Below are 16,638 nucleotides of genomic sequence, written 5' to 3' on the forward strand. Positions count from 1 at the left end.
AGATATCTGTTTTTAACAGTGTTTGATGTTAGATCTCAGTAGATACCAAGTGGCATCTCCAAAAAAATGATGCTACATTTCTCAGAATTCACTGTACGTTTCTTAGCCATTAATGCAAAAACTTATTTTACTTGAAAGTGTGCTTCTGCTATCCTTCTTTTATATAAATGCCACTTGAATCAATATGTTGTGTAAGGCAATGCCATTCATTCACTGCATACTGTATGTGCATATACATCCATTCATTCTCCAGCATGTTTAATGCTCCTTGACTCTCTATCACGTACCGTGACTGTCGGGGAGATGACTGCCAGCGGACACGACTGAAGATCTGCTATTTAATGAGGTAAATAAAAACAGCTTCCGTTTAACAAGACAAACAACCCATTTATTCCCCATGAGTTTCCTCTTCTGAATGATTTAAGGTGTTTATTTGCATTGCTAGGCAACAACAGAGCATGTCGTGAGGATGCTATTATATAGTGTTTTCTTTCTATTTTTTCTCCGGGGGCTGCGTGACTGTTGCCTGTGCTCAGAATGAGGAGTGATGACGTCACAAGGACAGGCATCACTCCTTCAGATCGACATTTGTCCACAGTGGACATTTTGTGTTTTAGTGCACAGCAAAGAATGATTCAGCGATTCATCCATCTATTATTCACATAGCATATCTCCTCAGGCAACCTTTCCTTTGTTCTCTATTCACATCTGCCTGCCAGTTTTCAGATCTATTACTCCACCAAAACCACAGGATTTGTTTTGAGAATAAATACAAGACTATATAATGATCTGAGAATTAAAATCTAAAGGCTGGAATACACCACTAGACTTATAAAATGTGAACAGATTTTAAAATTCTAGACATCATACACTTAATTTTGTAAACAGTCACAAACGGAAAACTGGGCATCATACACTTAACGACTGAGGATCATACACTACCAGAATTTGAAGTCCTTCCGATCACAGCAAACTCACACAGAAACGTATTCTTTGGGATAAACGTCTTAAGATGCATCATCTCATTTTCTCATCACACTAGGAGACATGTCAACAATATGTGCTCTAAAATCAGCTGAAAATATCAAACATGTTTTCCTCTGAATGGATGGAATCATAGTCTGAAGCTAAAAAAATCGCAGACTGTTATTATCATACACTAAATGATTTTCTAAGAAATCCGTAAACTCAGATCTGCAGACTGGCTCTTACTTTCAGGAACTTGCGTCAACTGTAGATCAGGGGGAAATCAGGGCAAAAGTCATGTAGTTTATTCCAGCCTTATTTTAACACTCACTTTGTGTTCTATCATTTTGAACCTGAGAGGGTTTTCTTTTTCCCAAAAATGCTTGTTAATGTAGTCACATTGGACTAAAACTTACTGACTTTGCTCAAAAAAGATTTTTGTAACTTTTTTGGTATTTTTCCCATGCCTTGTTACACTTGTGGTGTTCCCGGAGAAAAATGACCAACCTGCAAAAAATTGCTAAGGTGAAAATGAGGTTAATAAGCTCAGATCATTGAGGCCTACAATCAGTCAGTTTCCAGACTGAACAGAACTACAAAATCTGTGCTAATACAATAAAAATTAATTGAAACAAGATTGATTTTAAGATTTGGTAATAATGTAGCATAGCAAGAAATTTATAAGCGATTTTTGTAGGTTGGTCAGTTTTGACTGGGAACACCACAAGTGATCAGTAAGGTAAGGGGTTGAAAATAAAAATAAACAGTTGGAAATAAACAGCATTTTAGAATTAAAAAATTCATCTGACAATGAAATGTAAAAGAATTGAGGATATCTAAGATTTCAGCCCTGTTTCTAGATCACTAGTAAATTTGACCATGTGACCATGCAAAGTCTTGTAGAGATGATTAGATTGCTTCCTTTCATCAAAGCACAAAATTCTCTCTGGATCATGCCAGAGAACAGTCGTGGGGTTTTACACAAACTTATGGCATTTATGCAGCTTGTCATTTATGTAGCTTGTCATTTAAGCAAAATGGGAAAAACAAGACATTTTGAAATGCATGGTAATTTATGGGTTTTGACTATCAAATTATGTTAATATGTAATGCCTTTAATACACAATGTAATTAGCAATTTAAATCATTGTATTAAGTCTAAAAAGTCTAAAATAGTTTTATCCGATTTGATATAAAAAAGACACACACACTTTCCAATGTGCACACACCTGTGGTTAGGGTAACTTATCAGTTATCAGTGTATATTGAGGTGTTGTGTAAAAGTTGTCTGATGACCTTTTGACCCCTGCTCTCATTGGTCTCACTAATGTGCACAGTTACACCATACAAACACCCTTGCGTTGTTACCTCCTAACGGCATGATGTCACTCACAGCCGATGTTTGTCTCAAAAAACAAACAAACAGAAAAGCAAGAAAAGAATGTGTTTTTGTGTCTCAGTGCCCTTAGTGAGTCCGACAGTCAAAAACATCTACATAATTAATGATAAAAAGCATGCATCTGACATAAATACGCTTCATCCGTTCCTTTCTCCAGGGACTTGGTGAGAGTCACCAAAACAAAAACATCACAAAATGAAGGAGGTCAGTGTTTTGTAGAACTGCATCCTGCTGTGGGAAAAGCAACCTTGCTCGATTTAAAATGTAGCCTTGATATTTACTGGAAGCATCCAATCAGGCTAGATTTGTTGCTGTTTATCAGGGGGTCCACAGGAAATCAACTCTGCATGTCTGATAGAACTACAAGAAGTATTATAATAATACCATTATTTTTTTGTTTTGTTTTTTTTGTAATCATGACATGTTTTGTCATGTACATGTCATGTACCATCTTAGACTTATTTATACCCACTTAATAATGTTTTCAAAAGAATATGTTTATGCTCACCAGGGCTGGATTTATTTTATCAGTGCAGTAAAAACAGTATAAACAGTAATATTGTGAAATATTATTACAATTTAAAATGTTTTCTTTTTGAATATATTTTATAATGTAATTTATTTCTGAATTTTTAGCAGCCATTACTCCAGTCTTCTGTCACATGATTCTGCAGAAATCAAATGTATTTGCAGAAATTTGTCTACAAGCAGAAATTTGCTGATTTTGTGCTCAAGAAACATTCATATTTTGTTTTGAAAATGTTAGACCATTTGCCAAAATATTGTAGCCCATTGGATGCACAGCCTTTCACATCAACAACAAAAGTAAAAAAGCAGGAAGACTTTTCTCCTAGCTTTTAAAAGGTAATTATTTATAGTATTCTAAATTTTTGCAGGATTATACAGGTAGTTATTTTTTATTATTATTTTGCTTTTGTGTTTAGTTACTGTTTTTTTTCTCTTGTTGTCTGTAACCCAGAATAGACCTGCAAACCTTTTTGGGGTTACAACATGCCAGTTAAAAACCACAGCGATAAAATACCATGAAATTCCATCGAAACACTATTTTGCTGCATATAAATATGGTAATTCTTGCTTCAAAGTATTATCTTGTACCATCACCGTACCATGGTGCAACCACAATACTTTTTTGTAAGGGTAAGATGAGTTTAATTAGCACACCAGCAAACCAACTAAACAAATGTTTGCAGAGTTGTGAGCTGTTTCTCTCTTTTGCGTTTGTGGTCTAGACAGACTCTGCTTCAAGGTTACAGTTCCCCACAAGTAAGTACAGTGATGATGGGTTTGAACATTTTCTCAAGGCTGTTACCTGACAACAAACAGCATTAAGCATGGCAGCTGGAGCAGTACTGAGAGGAAACTGATATATACACTGTGATTGGACAAGCAATTTGATGAGAATGTACTCACCCTCAGTAGTGGTAGTTTGCACTCACATTCTAAAGGATCTATTGGTGAGCAAGTGATTTTAATGCTAAATTTCTCCAAATCTGTTCCGATGAAGAAACAAACTCATCTATATCTTGGATGACCTGAGGGAGTGCAAATTTACGGCAAATTTTCATTTTGGGGTGAAATTAAAATGTGTGTGCCAGTCAAACCGCGAACTGGACTTTTTAGAAGCTGCATATGAGAGACTTTAGGGCGAACTGATTTACCAGAATGAATCAGTCTGTATATTTACAGTAACCATCTGAATGAACCTATTCACTAGAATTAAACCGATTCACTTCCAATGCTACATTCAGACTGGCTATTTAATTTAGCATGTTTATTCACAAGTATCATTCAAAAGTTTGTTACTGGAATAGGTTTGTTGCTTTGAAAACAACGGAACTACTGTTTGAACTACTTTGTTACTTTCTAAAACTAGTATGAATGTGTCTCTGTTTATGTCCTCAGTTCACAGATTACCAAAGTTACGTGATTCATGGCTGTCTAGTAGATAACCCCACATTAGAGCGCTCCATCGCTCTGTTTAACGGGATCTCCCAGTGGGTTCAACTGATGGTTCTCAGTAAACTTACCCCTCAGCACAGAGCAGAGGTCATCAACAAATACATCCATGTTGCACAGGTAAGAACATAAATGTATCTTCAGCTTGTCTAAAAGGATTGCAATAAACCTGAAGAATGTAATATAATATATAATAATACAGGGGTAAGAAATAAAGGAACAGGAAATGCAACTTCAAGGTAATGAAGCCCATAAAATGATTGAATTACTCATTACGAAAGACTAAGTTTGGTAAAAGGCCAGGATTCTGAAAAATAAACGTGCATTCCGAGTAGCGCACTAAAGCGACACGCTGTCGAACTGTACCGTTGATTACGCAAATGCGAGACCCTTCACCCAGCAAACCCGTTTATGTCGGTGCATTCTGAAAGCAGCTAGATGACATTTCCAGGCCCTTTGATATGTAAATGTCTGCCAGCGAAAGAGTGCGAGGGAGCCGCCTGCCTGCTCTCACGCCACCGGGGGTGTATGAAACGCCTCTATTGTGAAGAGCACCCAGGCATCCCTTTAGTACAAAGCCTGTGCTTTTAGTATCTGTTTTAAGGCCTGCTGGGCATGATCCATGTCAGCTAATAGATGTTAAGTGTCGAGCTGTCGAGTTGCTGGAGCTACAATAATAAAGGAGAGCTCTGCTTTTATGAGATCAGCCAGCACTTGTGCAATTATGCTGCAAATGAAAAGCCCTAGATTATATGTGAACTAATGGATCAAATCTATCTATCTATCTATCTATCTATAATATGTCTGTCTATCCTATCAGATATCCCATTTATTTATCTATCTGAGAGTCTATATGATTCTTCTGTCCCTTTCAGAAACTGCTCTACCTGCAGAACTTTAACACGCTGATGGCTGTGGTCGGGGGTCTGAGTCACAGTTCTATTTCCCGCTTGAAGGAAACTCATTCACACCTCAGCCCAGAGGTCACCAAGGTGCAACAGTCACTGCAAAAAAAGAATTATTAAGAAACTATTCACTCCCTTGTCCGTAAAATCAAGCTGTCATTGGAGGCCAACTCCCAGTGCTGAAGCAGTACATGTGATGTTACTTTTAGGAAACATTGTATGAGGCATAATCATAGTCAAACGTATTTCAAAAATGGCTTAGGAAAGTATAGTTTGTTGTACAAATGTTTCGCACATCGCAGATGTTACTTGGTTTGATATTTTGTTATATAATGCAAATGAATACATTTAGGTTGAATTTAAGTGTCTGAATACAGTTTCAGACACCTGTATATGAGAAATGCACTGACAAGCAAAAAAAAACAAGTAGTCAGACATGTGATATCTAGAACATATAAAAGAAAGAGGTGAGGTGATTAATTTCACTAACTGTCATTTCCTATGCTATTGACAGATCTGGAATGAAATGACAGAGTTGGTTTCGTCAAAATGCAATTACTGTGCTTACCGCAAAGCCTTCAGTGAAAGCGAAGGGTTTAAGATCCCAATCCTAGGTGTTCACCTGAAGGACCTGATCGCCGTGCACGTGGTCTTCCCAGACTGGGTGGAGGATGGGAAAGTGAACATTGTGAAGATGCAGCAGCTGTATCTCACCTTTAATGAGCTGGTGTCCCTGCAGAGCGCTGTGGCCCAGGTGGAGCCCAACATGGACCTGATCTACCTGCTCACTGTGAGTTCTGCTCGCATGTCTGTGCTTGTCAATCTCCACATTCAATCAAAGCCTCGCCGCAGTACTGAATCACAGTGGTTTTCATTTATTAATTAAAATGAGTGGCTTTACATTTTTTTTTTGTTTTATGCCTGTTTGTGTAAAGCTGTCCTTGGATCTGTACTACACAGAGGATGAAATTTATGAGCTGTCCCTTCTTAGAGAACCCCGTAATCCCAAATCTCAGGTAAGAGATTTGTCTTGAAAATATTTTTAAAAATCAAGGATTTATTTAGTATTTTTGATCAAATAAATGCGGCCTTGATAAACATCTTTTTAAAAAGAAAAAATACCTACCCCAAACCTTGGAACTCATAGCCACTTATTCAACATGTTTTGGTCATTTAAGTGAAAATTTCATAAGGTTATCCTGTTTTATACTGTAACCCATTTGATATTGTGTTCACAACTGTAACCGTAACAGACTGTTTCTTCCTCTCTCAATTAATTTTTTGCTGGAAAGGGTTTCTTTTATAAAAAATTAGCGCTAAACAGAATTAATTTAATAACATCCATGTTTTTTCTGCAGCCCACCTCACCCACAACGCCCAACAAACCTCTGGCTCCGCTGGACTGGGCCTCTGGGGTCACCACTAAACCAGATCCCTCGGTGGTCAACAAACACATCAGGAAAGTCGTGGATGTACGATGCTGTCAACATCAATACTCACAGACATTTATGATACTGAAAACATTAGAGTTCATGTTTTATATAAATCAAAATGATTTTCATATTTTTTCAAATATATAAATGCCACCAATTGTTTTGCAGTTCTATAAAACCAGAATCTAAGGGGCTGATTATGTCGAGCCTATTTCAGTGGCTCCAAACATCCTGAATGGTTTAATCATATGAATTTGATTATATGGTAGATTATTTCAGTACACATTTTTATGCCACATACAGAGAACAGTCCAGCCATTTAACAGATATATGTATAAATGAGCTTTTGCTCAATGCAACACATTCACTAAACTTGTGTATTCCTGTTTTTCATTGCATGTGAAGTCTGTCTTTCGTAACTACGACCATGACCATGACGGATACATATCTCAGGAAGACTTTGAGAGTATTGCTGCAAATTTCCCTTTCCTCGATTCCTTCTGCGTGCTTGATAAAGACCAGTAAGTAGGAAAAACACACACAAAATGTGTGATTCTTGTAAAAGGCCCCTGCAGTGCCAAACTGCTAATAGTGTTTCTTGGCGAGAGCAGCTCATAGTCTGTGTCGATGATCCTTTATAAGCCTGGGCATAGATTCAGAAGTGCTCGCTGATATTGGAAGGGACACATTTTCAGTACATCATCATATTTCTGACAGGGTCAATTTAGTGTCTGGAAATTCCTCAAAGGGTTCTTCACAACCGTGCTAAACTCGTAAGCGTGCTTTATCGCTGCAAATGGAGCAGAGCATGGCATGCCGACTAAACAACACAGTGATGTAATATTTAAACAACAGTAATACATTATTAAATAGAATTAAATTGCAGTGTTTTTTTTTTTTTTAGTTTTGGGAAAATACAGCATATTTTTAAGCCTGAGGCTTTCTGTACCACTAGATGAACACATAAAAGTTTATTTATGTATTTCATTTTAATGATCAGAGAAAATGCATCATGTGTAATGCAACATTAGTGACTTCAGGCCATGCAGCTGCTCAGTGTGGGTTACCTGCTGCACTGTTAAAAGGCTGAAGGTCATGACTCCCGGTGAAGGATGCACAGCATCAGGCACGCACAGACTCTCTCACACACTCACAAATTCCCCAGGCGTCCTCTGTGGTTCATCTTAGCCGTTCAGCGCTCAAACCGCGTTACTGGCATGTGACTGCATGCATTTCTTCTGAGCTCTTGCGCTCACACTTATGATTCTGTTCAGATATCGTACCTGTTTTGACACAGGAAGCAAATGCTTTATGAGCTGGAGGCTATCATGATGATCTCTCTCTTTTTGTGCAGGGATGGATTGATCAGTAAGGATGAGATGATGGCATATTTCCTGCGTGCCAACCCGCTGCTGCAGTGTAAGATGGGGCCTGGTTTTATTCACAACTTCCAGGAGATGACTTACCTGAAGCCAACATTCTGTGAACACTGCGCTGGATTTGTAAGAGCTGATTTTACGTCTTTCCTTTCACATCAGCACAATTGATCATGTATTTTGGGTGGTTTCTGCTGTGCAACGCTTATACAAAGCTGCTCTATAGGACTAAAGTGCAATAGAAGACTTCTGAGGGTTCAGCTCTGTGTGTGTGCAAACAAGCGTACCTAGCAAGACCTGAGTTTACCACAACATCACTGAACCAATGCAGACAGTGTTTAAAGGTTAAATCCAACCTTAAAACCACAGTGTCTAGCTGTTTTTCACTCCCAAGGTTTCTGGCTAGTTGAGTTACAAATTTTATTGCTGTTCTTCTCATTACAGGCCAAGTGGCTGACTGTTAGAAAATAATGAAATACACTACTGTTCAAAAGTTTGGGGTCAGTAACATTTACATTTTTCTTAAAGAAATGTAATAATTTTATTTAGCAAGAATGCTTTAAATGAATCAAAATTGACAATAAAATGCTGTTCTTATTTACTTTCTATTCATTACAGTTTCTACAAAAATACGTGCACTGTTTTAACATTGATAATAAGAAATGTTTCTTGAGCAGCATATTAGAATGATTTCTAAAGGATCATGTGACCCTGAAGACTGAAGTAATGGCTGCTAAAAATTCAGCATTTGTAATTACATGAATAAATGACCATTTTTACATTTTAAATTATAATAATATTTCACAATATTACTCTTTCAACTGCATTTTTTATTAAAAGCAGCCTTGATGAGCATAAGAGACTTCTTTCAAAGATATAAAAAATTATTACCGACCCCAAACATTTCAACGAGATACAGTAAATAATGTTTTTGGATTATTTAACAAAATATAAAACAACACTGGAATTTTTTTTAAAAACAGTGCATGACAGAAAACAACATATATATTAATAATATAATGCAATGCCATTCAGACATTTTTAAGTGTCCACATACTTTTGAGGGTCATTGTATACAAAACATCTCTGGCCGTAGACACACAGAAGTTGTCTTTCCTAGTAAATGCAACACATTTCCTTTTGCCACTGAACTGAATATTCTGGGCTGATGAACTATAGAATGAGTGCATACACTACAGTGAGTGTTTAGTCAAAGTCACTACTGCTCAAATTGTTCTGTATTTACACAGATGGTTAGGCAGGAATCCGCTGAGTTAACACACACATTCTTTTAAACAGACTTTCAGACACACACACAAAGATCCACCTTTGTCACACTGTATTGCACAGGAAGGGTGCAACGTGTGGAAGTATCCTGTTTATTACTCATGGGTCTGTGTACAGAAAACCATAAACTCAAATGGCATGAACTTGCTGCTTCTGTCCCCAATTCATAATTACTCTCATGCTTCTCTCTCTCCATTTTGTTCTCTTCATGCCCTTCCTCTTCACCCCGTCGTCCATGTTTTCAGCTCTGGGGAATTATTAAACAAGGATACAAGTGCAAAGGTAAGAAATAAATAAATAGAGCAAATCACAATAGATGTTGATGCTTGAACAGGGCACTAATTTTATAAATTCACTATTAGTTTCTTTTTTCTGTTTATTTAGTTGACATTAGTGGCTTGTTAGATATCCTGTTTATCTTCTTTTTTTTATAATATAAATCGGTCCCATGCATGTGCGTAATATATATTTTTAAAAGATTAATACTTTTTTTTTTTATTTTCTTTATTGTATACTATTGTCATTTATAAATCCAGATAAATGCACACTCTCTGTTGTTTGTTTTCAGACTGTGGTGTGAACTGCCATAAACAGTGTCGTGAGCTGCTGGTTTTGGCGTGTCGGCGTCTCCCTCGGTCCACGTCGCTGGGCAATGTGTCTCCAGGAGTGCTCACACACAGCTCTTTACCCAGCAGCCCCAGCCTGCCCACCTGTAAAGGTGAAAACACACCTTTACAGTACATCACCATCTGCTTATCTCAGAGTAAAACAGTGTAAAATGAGTGTGATGTCTCTCTCTCTCTCAGGCAAACACAAACATGCACTTACCACTAAAAAGTGCTGTATCGTCTTTTCTATATTCATTTTAAAAAATCATCTAATGTGAAAGTAAATTGAAAAATCTCACACACAAAAAATTATCTTCGTAAGGTTTCACTGAAAAATTGTTTTCCAGTAAAAATATCTAAACATCCTTTAAAAAAGCTCAATTTATTTGATAAGCAAATTAATGTGAGATTGTGTGAGACTTCTTTTCAGAGAACATTTGAGTTTTTCTAGTTTTATATTTAAATATATATAGAATAAATATAGAGAAATATAGAAATAAATATACATACTATATACATGATAATATATTTTAAATTGTAATTGATTCCTATTATAGAAAATGTATTTAATCAATGTTGAAAACAGTTGTGCTGTTTAATATTTTTGTGGAAACCATGATATATTTGTGTTAAGATTGTTTAATGATGAGAATTTCAAAAGAACAGCACTGATTTAGGATATATAAATATTTAGTGATAGTGATTTTGATCAATTTAATGCATCCTTGCTGATAAAAGGATTATTAATATATATACATATATATTTTTTCAATCCACAAACTTTTAAATGGTAGTGTACACTGATGGACATGTTTGCCAGACAAAGCTAAATTTATTTGAGAAGCAAAATTGTGTGAGACTTGTTTTAGAGAACATTTGAATTTTTCTAGTTTTAATCATAAATGAAAATTTATTGGAAAAAGTAATTGTCAGTCATTGTTTAAACATAAATCAAGACAATTAACATAACATAACATAAACAATTTTTTTGTAAATTGATCTTGTTTTAAGAATGTTTAATAAAAAACGAGATTTTATTTCTGATAAAATATTGAAGAAATATTCCCTTTGCTAACATTCTCTTGTCCTGTTATTGCACAGATGACGATGAGGTGTTTACGTTTCCCGCCGTGTCGTCGTCATCAGGCTCTGACCTGGAGGGAAAGTCCATCACCCTGATGACTGGTTCAGCCCAGCGCATCTCAGTGCGACTCCAGAGAGCCACCACCAGTCAGGCCACGCAGACAGAACCCCTGTGGCCCGAAAACGGCTGGGTGGCCGTCGCAGACAGCGGGTCACACACCTTCCCCAAAATGAGATACAAGCCTCACCGCAAAGCGTCCAAGAGCAAAGGCTTTGCTCGCTGGGAGAACGACACGCAGAGTTCGGCAGCGACGAGGAACAGCAGGAACTCACAGGAGCACAGCGAAGAGTCACAGCAGAACGGACTCGCAGACCAACATATGAACAAAACCAGAACCTCTGAGGTACGACTGAGAGAAAAGCATCTCATTTGAGTTCTGAAGAAATAATCCTGTAACTATTTCAAAGCTGCGGAATCTGTTAATCCCACAAACCGCCTTCTTGTTTCACTATCTTTTAATTCATACATCTCTTCCAAGGCCCTGAAACGTCTTTTTATGAAACGTTGCTTCCCTGTTGCCATGGAAACGCCAAGGTTTTGCGGTCTGGTCTTTCGTCGCTCTAGAGATAATCTTCATCAGGGGCCGCAGAGCCGAGAGCACCACAACACTCACGATGTTGGGCCTAAATATGGAGTAGCACTAACCTGAGTAGGGCTCTAGGCTGTTATTTTAGGACCTGGCAGACACTTTGTTTTGGGTTAAAATGCAGAGCATATGTCTGACCTGGATTGTGTTGCTGTGTTTGTTAAATTCAGATCTCAGATGTGTTATTTGTAGAACAGGCTTTAAAAAGTCAGGGTCACTTGACACACAGGGATTAGACTGTTGCTGCACCTGTCAGCGTTACAATGCAGAATTCGTTTTTTTTAGGTGAGCAGTTCATGAATATGCATGTTTAACTAACTTAAATATTTGTAACCTTTTTAGATGGACATATAAAACCACAATACTACAATCAAACTATCTTTATAATAATAATTATAGTAATAATTATATGAATTTTAATAACTTCTGGTATTTTTATGTTCCAGATGTGGATTTGATTTTATTAAAACTAACAAAATTCTTACAGTAAAACAACAACAAAAAAATTTTACACCACCATTCAAAAGTTTGTGAAATTTTTTGAAAGAAAAATATATTTTGCTCATCACGGCTGCATTTATTTGGTAAAAACGACAGTAACGACAGTAATATTGTGAAATAATTACAAAGTAAAATAAATTATTTATATTTGATAAATATAAATATGCATATATAATATCAATATAAAAATATACATGATAATATATTTTAAAATGTAATTTATACATATTATTAATGTTAATATTATTAATATTAATCAATGCTGAAAACAGTTGTGCCGTTTAATATTTTTGTGGAAACCATGATATATTTAGTGTCAAGATTGCTTAATGAATACAATTTCAAAAGAACAGTATTGATTTTGGAAATAGAAATCATTTGTGATTTTATTAATGTATTTACTGTCTTACTTTTGATCAGTTCTATGTATGTTTGCTGAATTTTTTTTTTACATAATCCACAAATTTTTAAATAGCAGTGTGCACTGATGGACATGTTTGCCAGACGATATAAAATATAAAACATATATATATGTATATATATTATACAGTATATATACACACATCAACATTTTTACAGTCTTACAAATAAGAAAGTTTGTTTTCTGATTATGTGGCGGAAGCTCTCATAACTGAAGAAACACCCAATAGCAGTTTTTCTTTTTACACTTTTTTAAGGAAAATATGATTTCTGTGTGTTTGCCCAGGTGTTGCTATGTGTTTATTAAGTTGTTCTGAGCAGTTTTAGCATGTTGTTATCCAGTCGCAGAGTGTTCAGAGTTTGTTTACTTCCCCCCCCAAAATCCCAAAACGATACTGAAATTGTCCTGAGCAGGCAGCACTAATTATTTCCCCTAAACAAATGAGTCATGTGTCCTCATGATGTTCCACTGTGTGTTTTCAGATCAGCTGACTTGACTGCTCTGTGGGCCCATGCAGGACACCCTGGAGCCTGTCAGGACCACGGCCCAGAGGGCTGTCCGCTCTAGGGGGCGTGCTGGGGTGCCTCATGCCTCCAGTGGATCAGGAATAGGGCCACTATTTCTACAGCCACAGTAAAAGAGGGGCAGCAGGCAACCCACTAACTGAACTGGGGGAAGGGTTGCATCAAAGGAAAGGTCTGGGACTAAACAGGGAGTGACTGTGCTGTCCTGTCCTGGTTGGAAATCTAACTGAGAATCACTGGAAGCTGATGTGACGGATACATCAGTGTGATAATAGATGAGTGAGCAAGAGTATTTAAGGTATGCCATTGACGTGTTTGAGACGCACGCTCTGATTTTCGTTCTCCAAAAACACTACTCTGAAAGGACACAGTGGATGTGAAGGTTATATTCAGGTTGTCTGAAGTCGAAAGTGGAACTGGGAAAGATGAAGATGAACGTATGTATGATCGAACATTAAAACACTAACTTCATTTATGTGTTACCCAGCAACACATTATGATCTGAAGTGAAAGGTACGTCGAGTTTTAAAACCCTTTACCCCAAATATAATTATAAAAACCACTTGCACTGTTTTACAGATGTTTCTCCAATGGTTTGCACCATAGTTGTGTCTCCTGTGCTTGAGAAAATGCAGACAAGTAACCTCTGACCTTATGCATCATTACATCAGCACTGCTTAGCAACATTGATAGCTATGTAAGGTTGAAAATATACATGAATTCAAAGACTTCAATTCTGCCGACACGGGTGTGCCGTCAGCCAGGTGTTTATATGACCTCTGTTGCTAAGTGCCAGATGAGTCCAGCTATAGTCTGTTGCCAAGGCAACATACTGTCCTTCAGCGCCATATGTTCTGAAATAAGTTTGATACCCAGACATCTCGGCTCAGTTAGAACCCGACAGCCTCAGATGGGACAAGCCTCATACGATCATTTTTGCAGACAGTGTGTGTGAGAGAGACCTCGCAGGTGGATCAACAGATGAACTAAGACAAACAGTGATTATAGTGAGTCTTTGAGCCTATAGGATTAGATGCTCTTCTGGCACCAAAATTGCAGATTTAAAGAAACAGTTCCCGAAAAAAATTAACATTCTGTCATTATTTACTCACCCTCACGGCTTTGTAACTAAAATTAGTTTATTTCTTGTATTTATTGTGGAAAACAAAAGGATTTTTATCAAAAATCTGCCCTTTTTTGATGCAATGAAAGTTAATGGTGACCATGTCTGTCGGGCAAGATTTTCACTGAATGTCAGCATAAAGGGATTGTTCAACCTAAAATGAAAAATTCTGTCATAAATTACTTACCTTCATGTTGTTCCAAACCTGTAAGACCTATGTTCATCTTCTGAACACTAAGATATTTTTGATGAAATCCAAGATCTTTCTGACCCTCCATAGACAGCAAAACAATTGACACATTCAAGGCCCAGAAAGGTAGTAAGGACTGTTGAAATAGTCCTTATATAAAATAAATCTATAAAATAGAGAAAAGGTATTCTTGCAGCTTCATAAAACTACAGTTGAACCACTGATGTCACATGGACTATTTTAACAATGTCCTTACTACCTTTCTGGGCCTTGAACCTGTCGGTTGCATTGCTGTTTATGGAGGATCAGAAAGCTCTTGGATTTAATCAAAAATGTTTTAATTTGTGTTTCGATGATGAACATAGGTCTTACGGGTTTGGAACGACATGAGGGTGAGTAATTAATGACATGATTTTTCATTTTTGTGTGAACTATCCCTCAGTTTATTACACAAAAAAATCTATGGAAGGCTTATGAAGACTTGGCATGAGTCGTATGTACTTTACAAGTGTTTTTTTTCTTCTTCTTGGTTCCCATTCACTTTCATTGTATGGAAGATAGCAGCTTAAAAGAAGTCTTCACAAAAGAAAGTCATGGTTTGAAACAATTAATTTAAATGAATGCAGAATTAATGTTAGATGCCAGTGATTCCTGAAGCAGCTGAGAAAGCATGTTTGTCATCTGAAGCCTTCATGTGTAGCCTAGTGCTGAAAGCACTTACCTGTTGCCATAGTCAGAGTATGATTCTGCACACATCTGTGTATGTCTGGTAATATGCATGTGTATCTGTAGTGCTAGTTAGCATTCAGATTGTCAGAGATCAGAAGAGAGGCGTTAAAGGCACATGCTAAATGTAATTCATTTTGATTTGATGTAGCATATAAAGCATACTACTGAAAGGGATAGTTCACCCAAAAATTAAGATTCTGTCATCGTTTAATCACCTTACAACAACAATATATATAAGTCCATACAATGAAAGTCAATGGTTACCAAGACTGTTTGGTTACCAACATACTTCAAAATATCATCTATTACTTTTTTTGTTGCTATTTTTAGTTTTCATTTTTAGCTTAACTATCCCTTTAAATGTAACAATTTAAGCATGACTTTCAGAGCCTTCGAGTAGCAGAACCTCCTGTGGGATATTTCTAATACATCTGTTGTCTTTCACTTAAGTGAGAATTACTGCTAAAGTGTCGAGCACACATTTGACATACGAGCAGCAGCCATATCAACACAATTTCTTGTGCAAACATCTTTACGTAATATAAGCTTTGTGAAATCAAGAGATGTGTATTGAAAAACTGATGACTCTGTCACTTCTGGGCTATCAGAAGATATGGTGAATAATAACTGCTGTAAAATTATCAACCTTGTCATTGCTGTATTGTCTTATGAATGTTTCTCTGGTTGAAGCCAGGTTTACATGAGGGAAAGGTGTACATTTACTACATTTTGAACATCAAGCATACAGACATGTTTATTCGTTCTTGCTGCACTTATTTTTCCTCACTAAATGTCTGAGCTTCACTATATATATATATAAAAATTTAAGCAATCTAATTATTGTTAGGTTTTTACCAACGCTGAAATAAAGTTGTGCAGAGAGCAGGTCATCTCAGCATCTCAGGGTTGCCAGTGAAGATAAGCTTGGCCTGTAAAACTGAATATTAAACATCAAGGGACTTTTACCATCTTGACTGGAATATTTGGAGACCATTTATGTAACTGTAGCTGGAAAAGACATTATAAATGTATTACATTAAAAGTATTTATAGTGTATTTTTTAAGACAAAAAAACTGGATTTAGATTTGAACAGTCTGCTTTAACTAGAACGAGTGTAATAATTGAATGCCATATGTAGAAATGTTCTGTGATTCCTTCAGTGCACTGTTGCAATTCACTTGCTGTTCATGGAAAACATCAATAAATACACTACCCTAAAACAGACTAATCACGACTATAAAAAACATTCTGTAGCTTTAAAAACATATTCTAGTTTGTGTTTAATGTTTCCTAATGACTGGTTTAAAACTGATTAAGTGACTTTGAATGTTTAGAAATTTGTTTAGGCCATTTTGCAGGTATTAAACTAAAATAAATGGCTATCTATCACCCCCATGTGGCCACTGTATTTCTAAGCACGTCACAATCACACTGCATCATAGGAATCTGCATAGTTTCTGTAGAACTC

The 16,638-nt window shown here is 36.6% G+C and overlaps 1 protein-coding gene across 1 annotated transcript in view; it reads left to right on the forward strand.

Annotated features, from left to right (window-relative positions):
* LOC107583647 (ras guanyl-releasing protein 3-like) overlaps positions 1-14,446 on the forward strand; it is a 30,421-nt gene extending 15,975 nt beyond the window's left edge. The window contains exons 5-17 of the mRNA XM_016269934.1: positions 284-346; positions 537-597; positions 4,289-4,462; positions 5,218-5,334; positions 5,762-6,037; positions 6,183-6,263; positions 6,606-6,719; positions 7,086-7,201; positions 8,035-8,182; positions 9,589-9,625; positions 9,912-10,061; positions 11,053-11,438; positions 13,086-14,446. Coding sequence (XP_016125420.1) covers positions 284-346; positions 537-597; positions 4,289-4,462; positions 5,218-5,334; positions 5,762-6,037; positions 6,183-6,263; positions 6,606-6,719; positions 7,086-7,201; positions 8,035-8,182; positions 9,589-9,625; positions 9,912-10,061; positions 11,053-11,438; positions 13,086-13,094 — 1,732 coding nt within the window. The 3' untranslated portion in view covers positions 13,095-14,446. The remainder of the gene's footprint in view (positions 1-283; positions 347-536; positions 598-4,288; positions 4,463-5,217; positions 5,335-5,761; positions 6,038-6,182; positions 6,264-6,605; positions 6,720-7,085; positions 7,202-8,034; positions 8,183-9,588; positions 9,626-9,911; positions 10,062-11,052; positions 11,439-13,085) is intronic.
* Positions 14,447-16,638: the final 2,192 nt, after the last annotated feature.

The sequence above is a fragment of the Sinocyclocheilus grahami genome, unplaced genomic scaffold (genome assembly GCF_001515645.1).
Source record: "Sinocyclocheilus grahami isolate Dianchi unplaced genomic scaffold, SAMN03320097.WGS_v1.1 scaffold54.1, whole genome shotgun sequence".
In the NCBI taxonomy this organism is placed as follows: domain Eukaryota; kingdom Metazoa; phylum Chordata; class Actinopteri; order Cypriniformes; family Cyprinidae; genus Sinocyclocheilus; species Sinocyclocheilus grahami.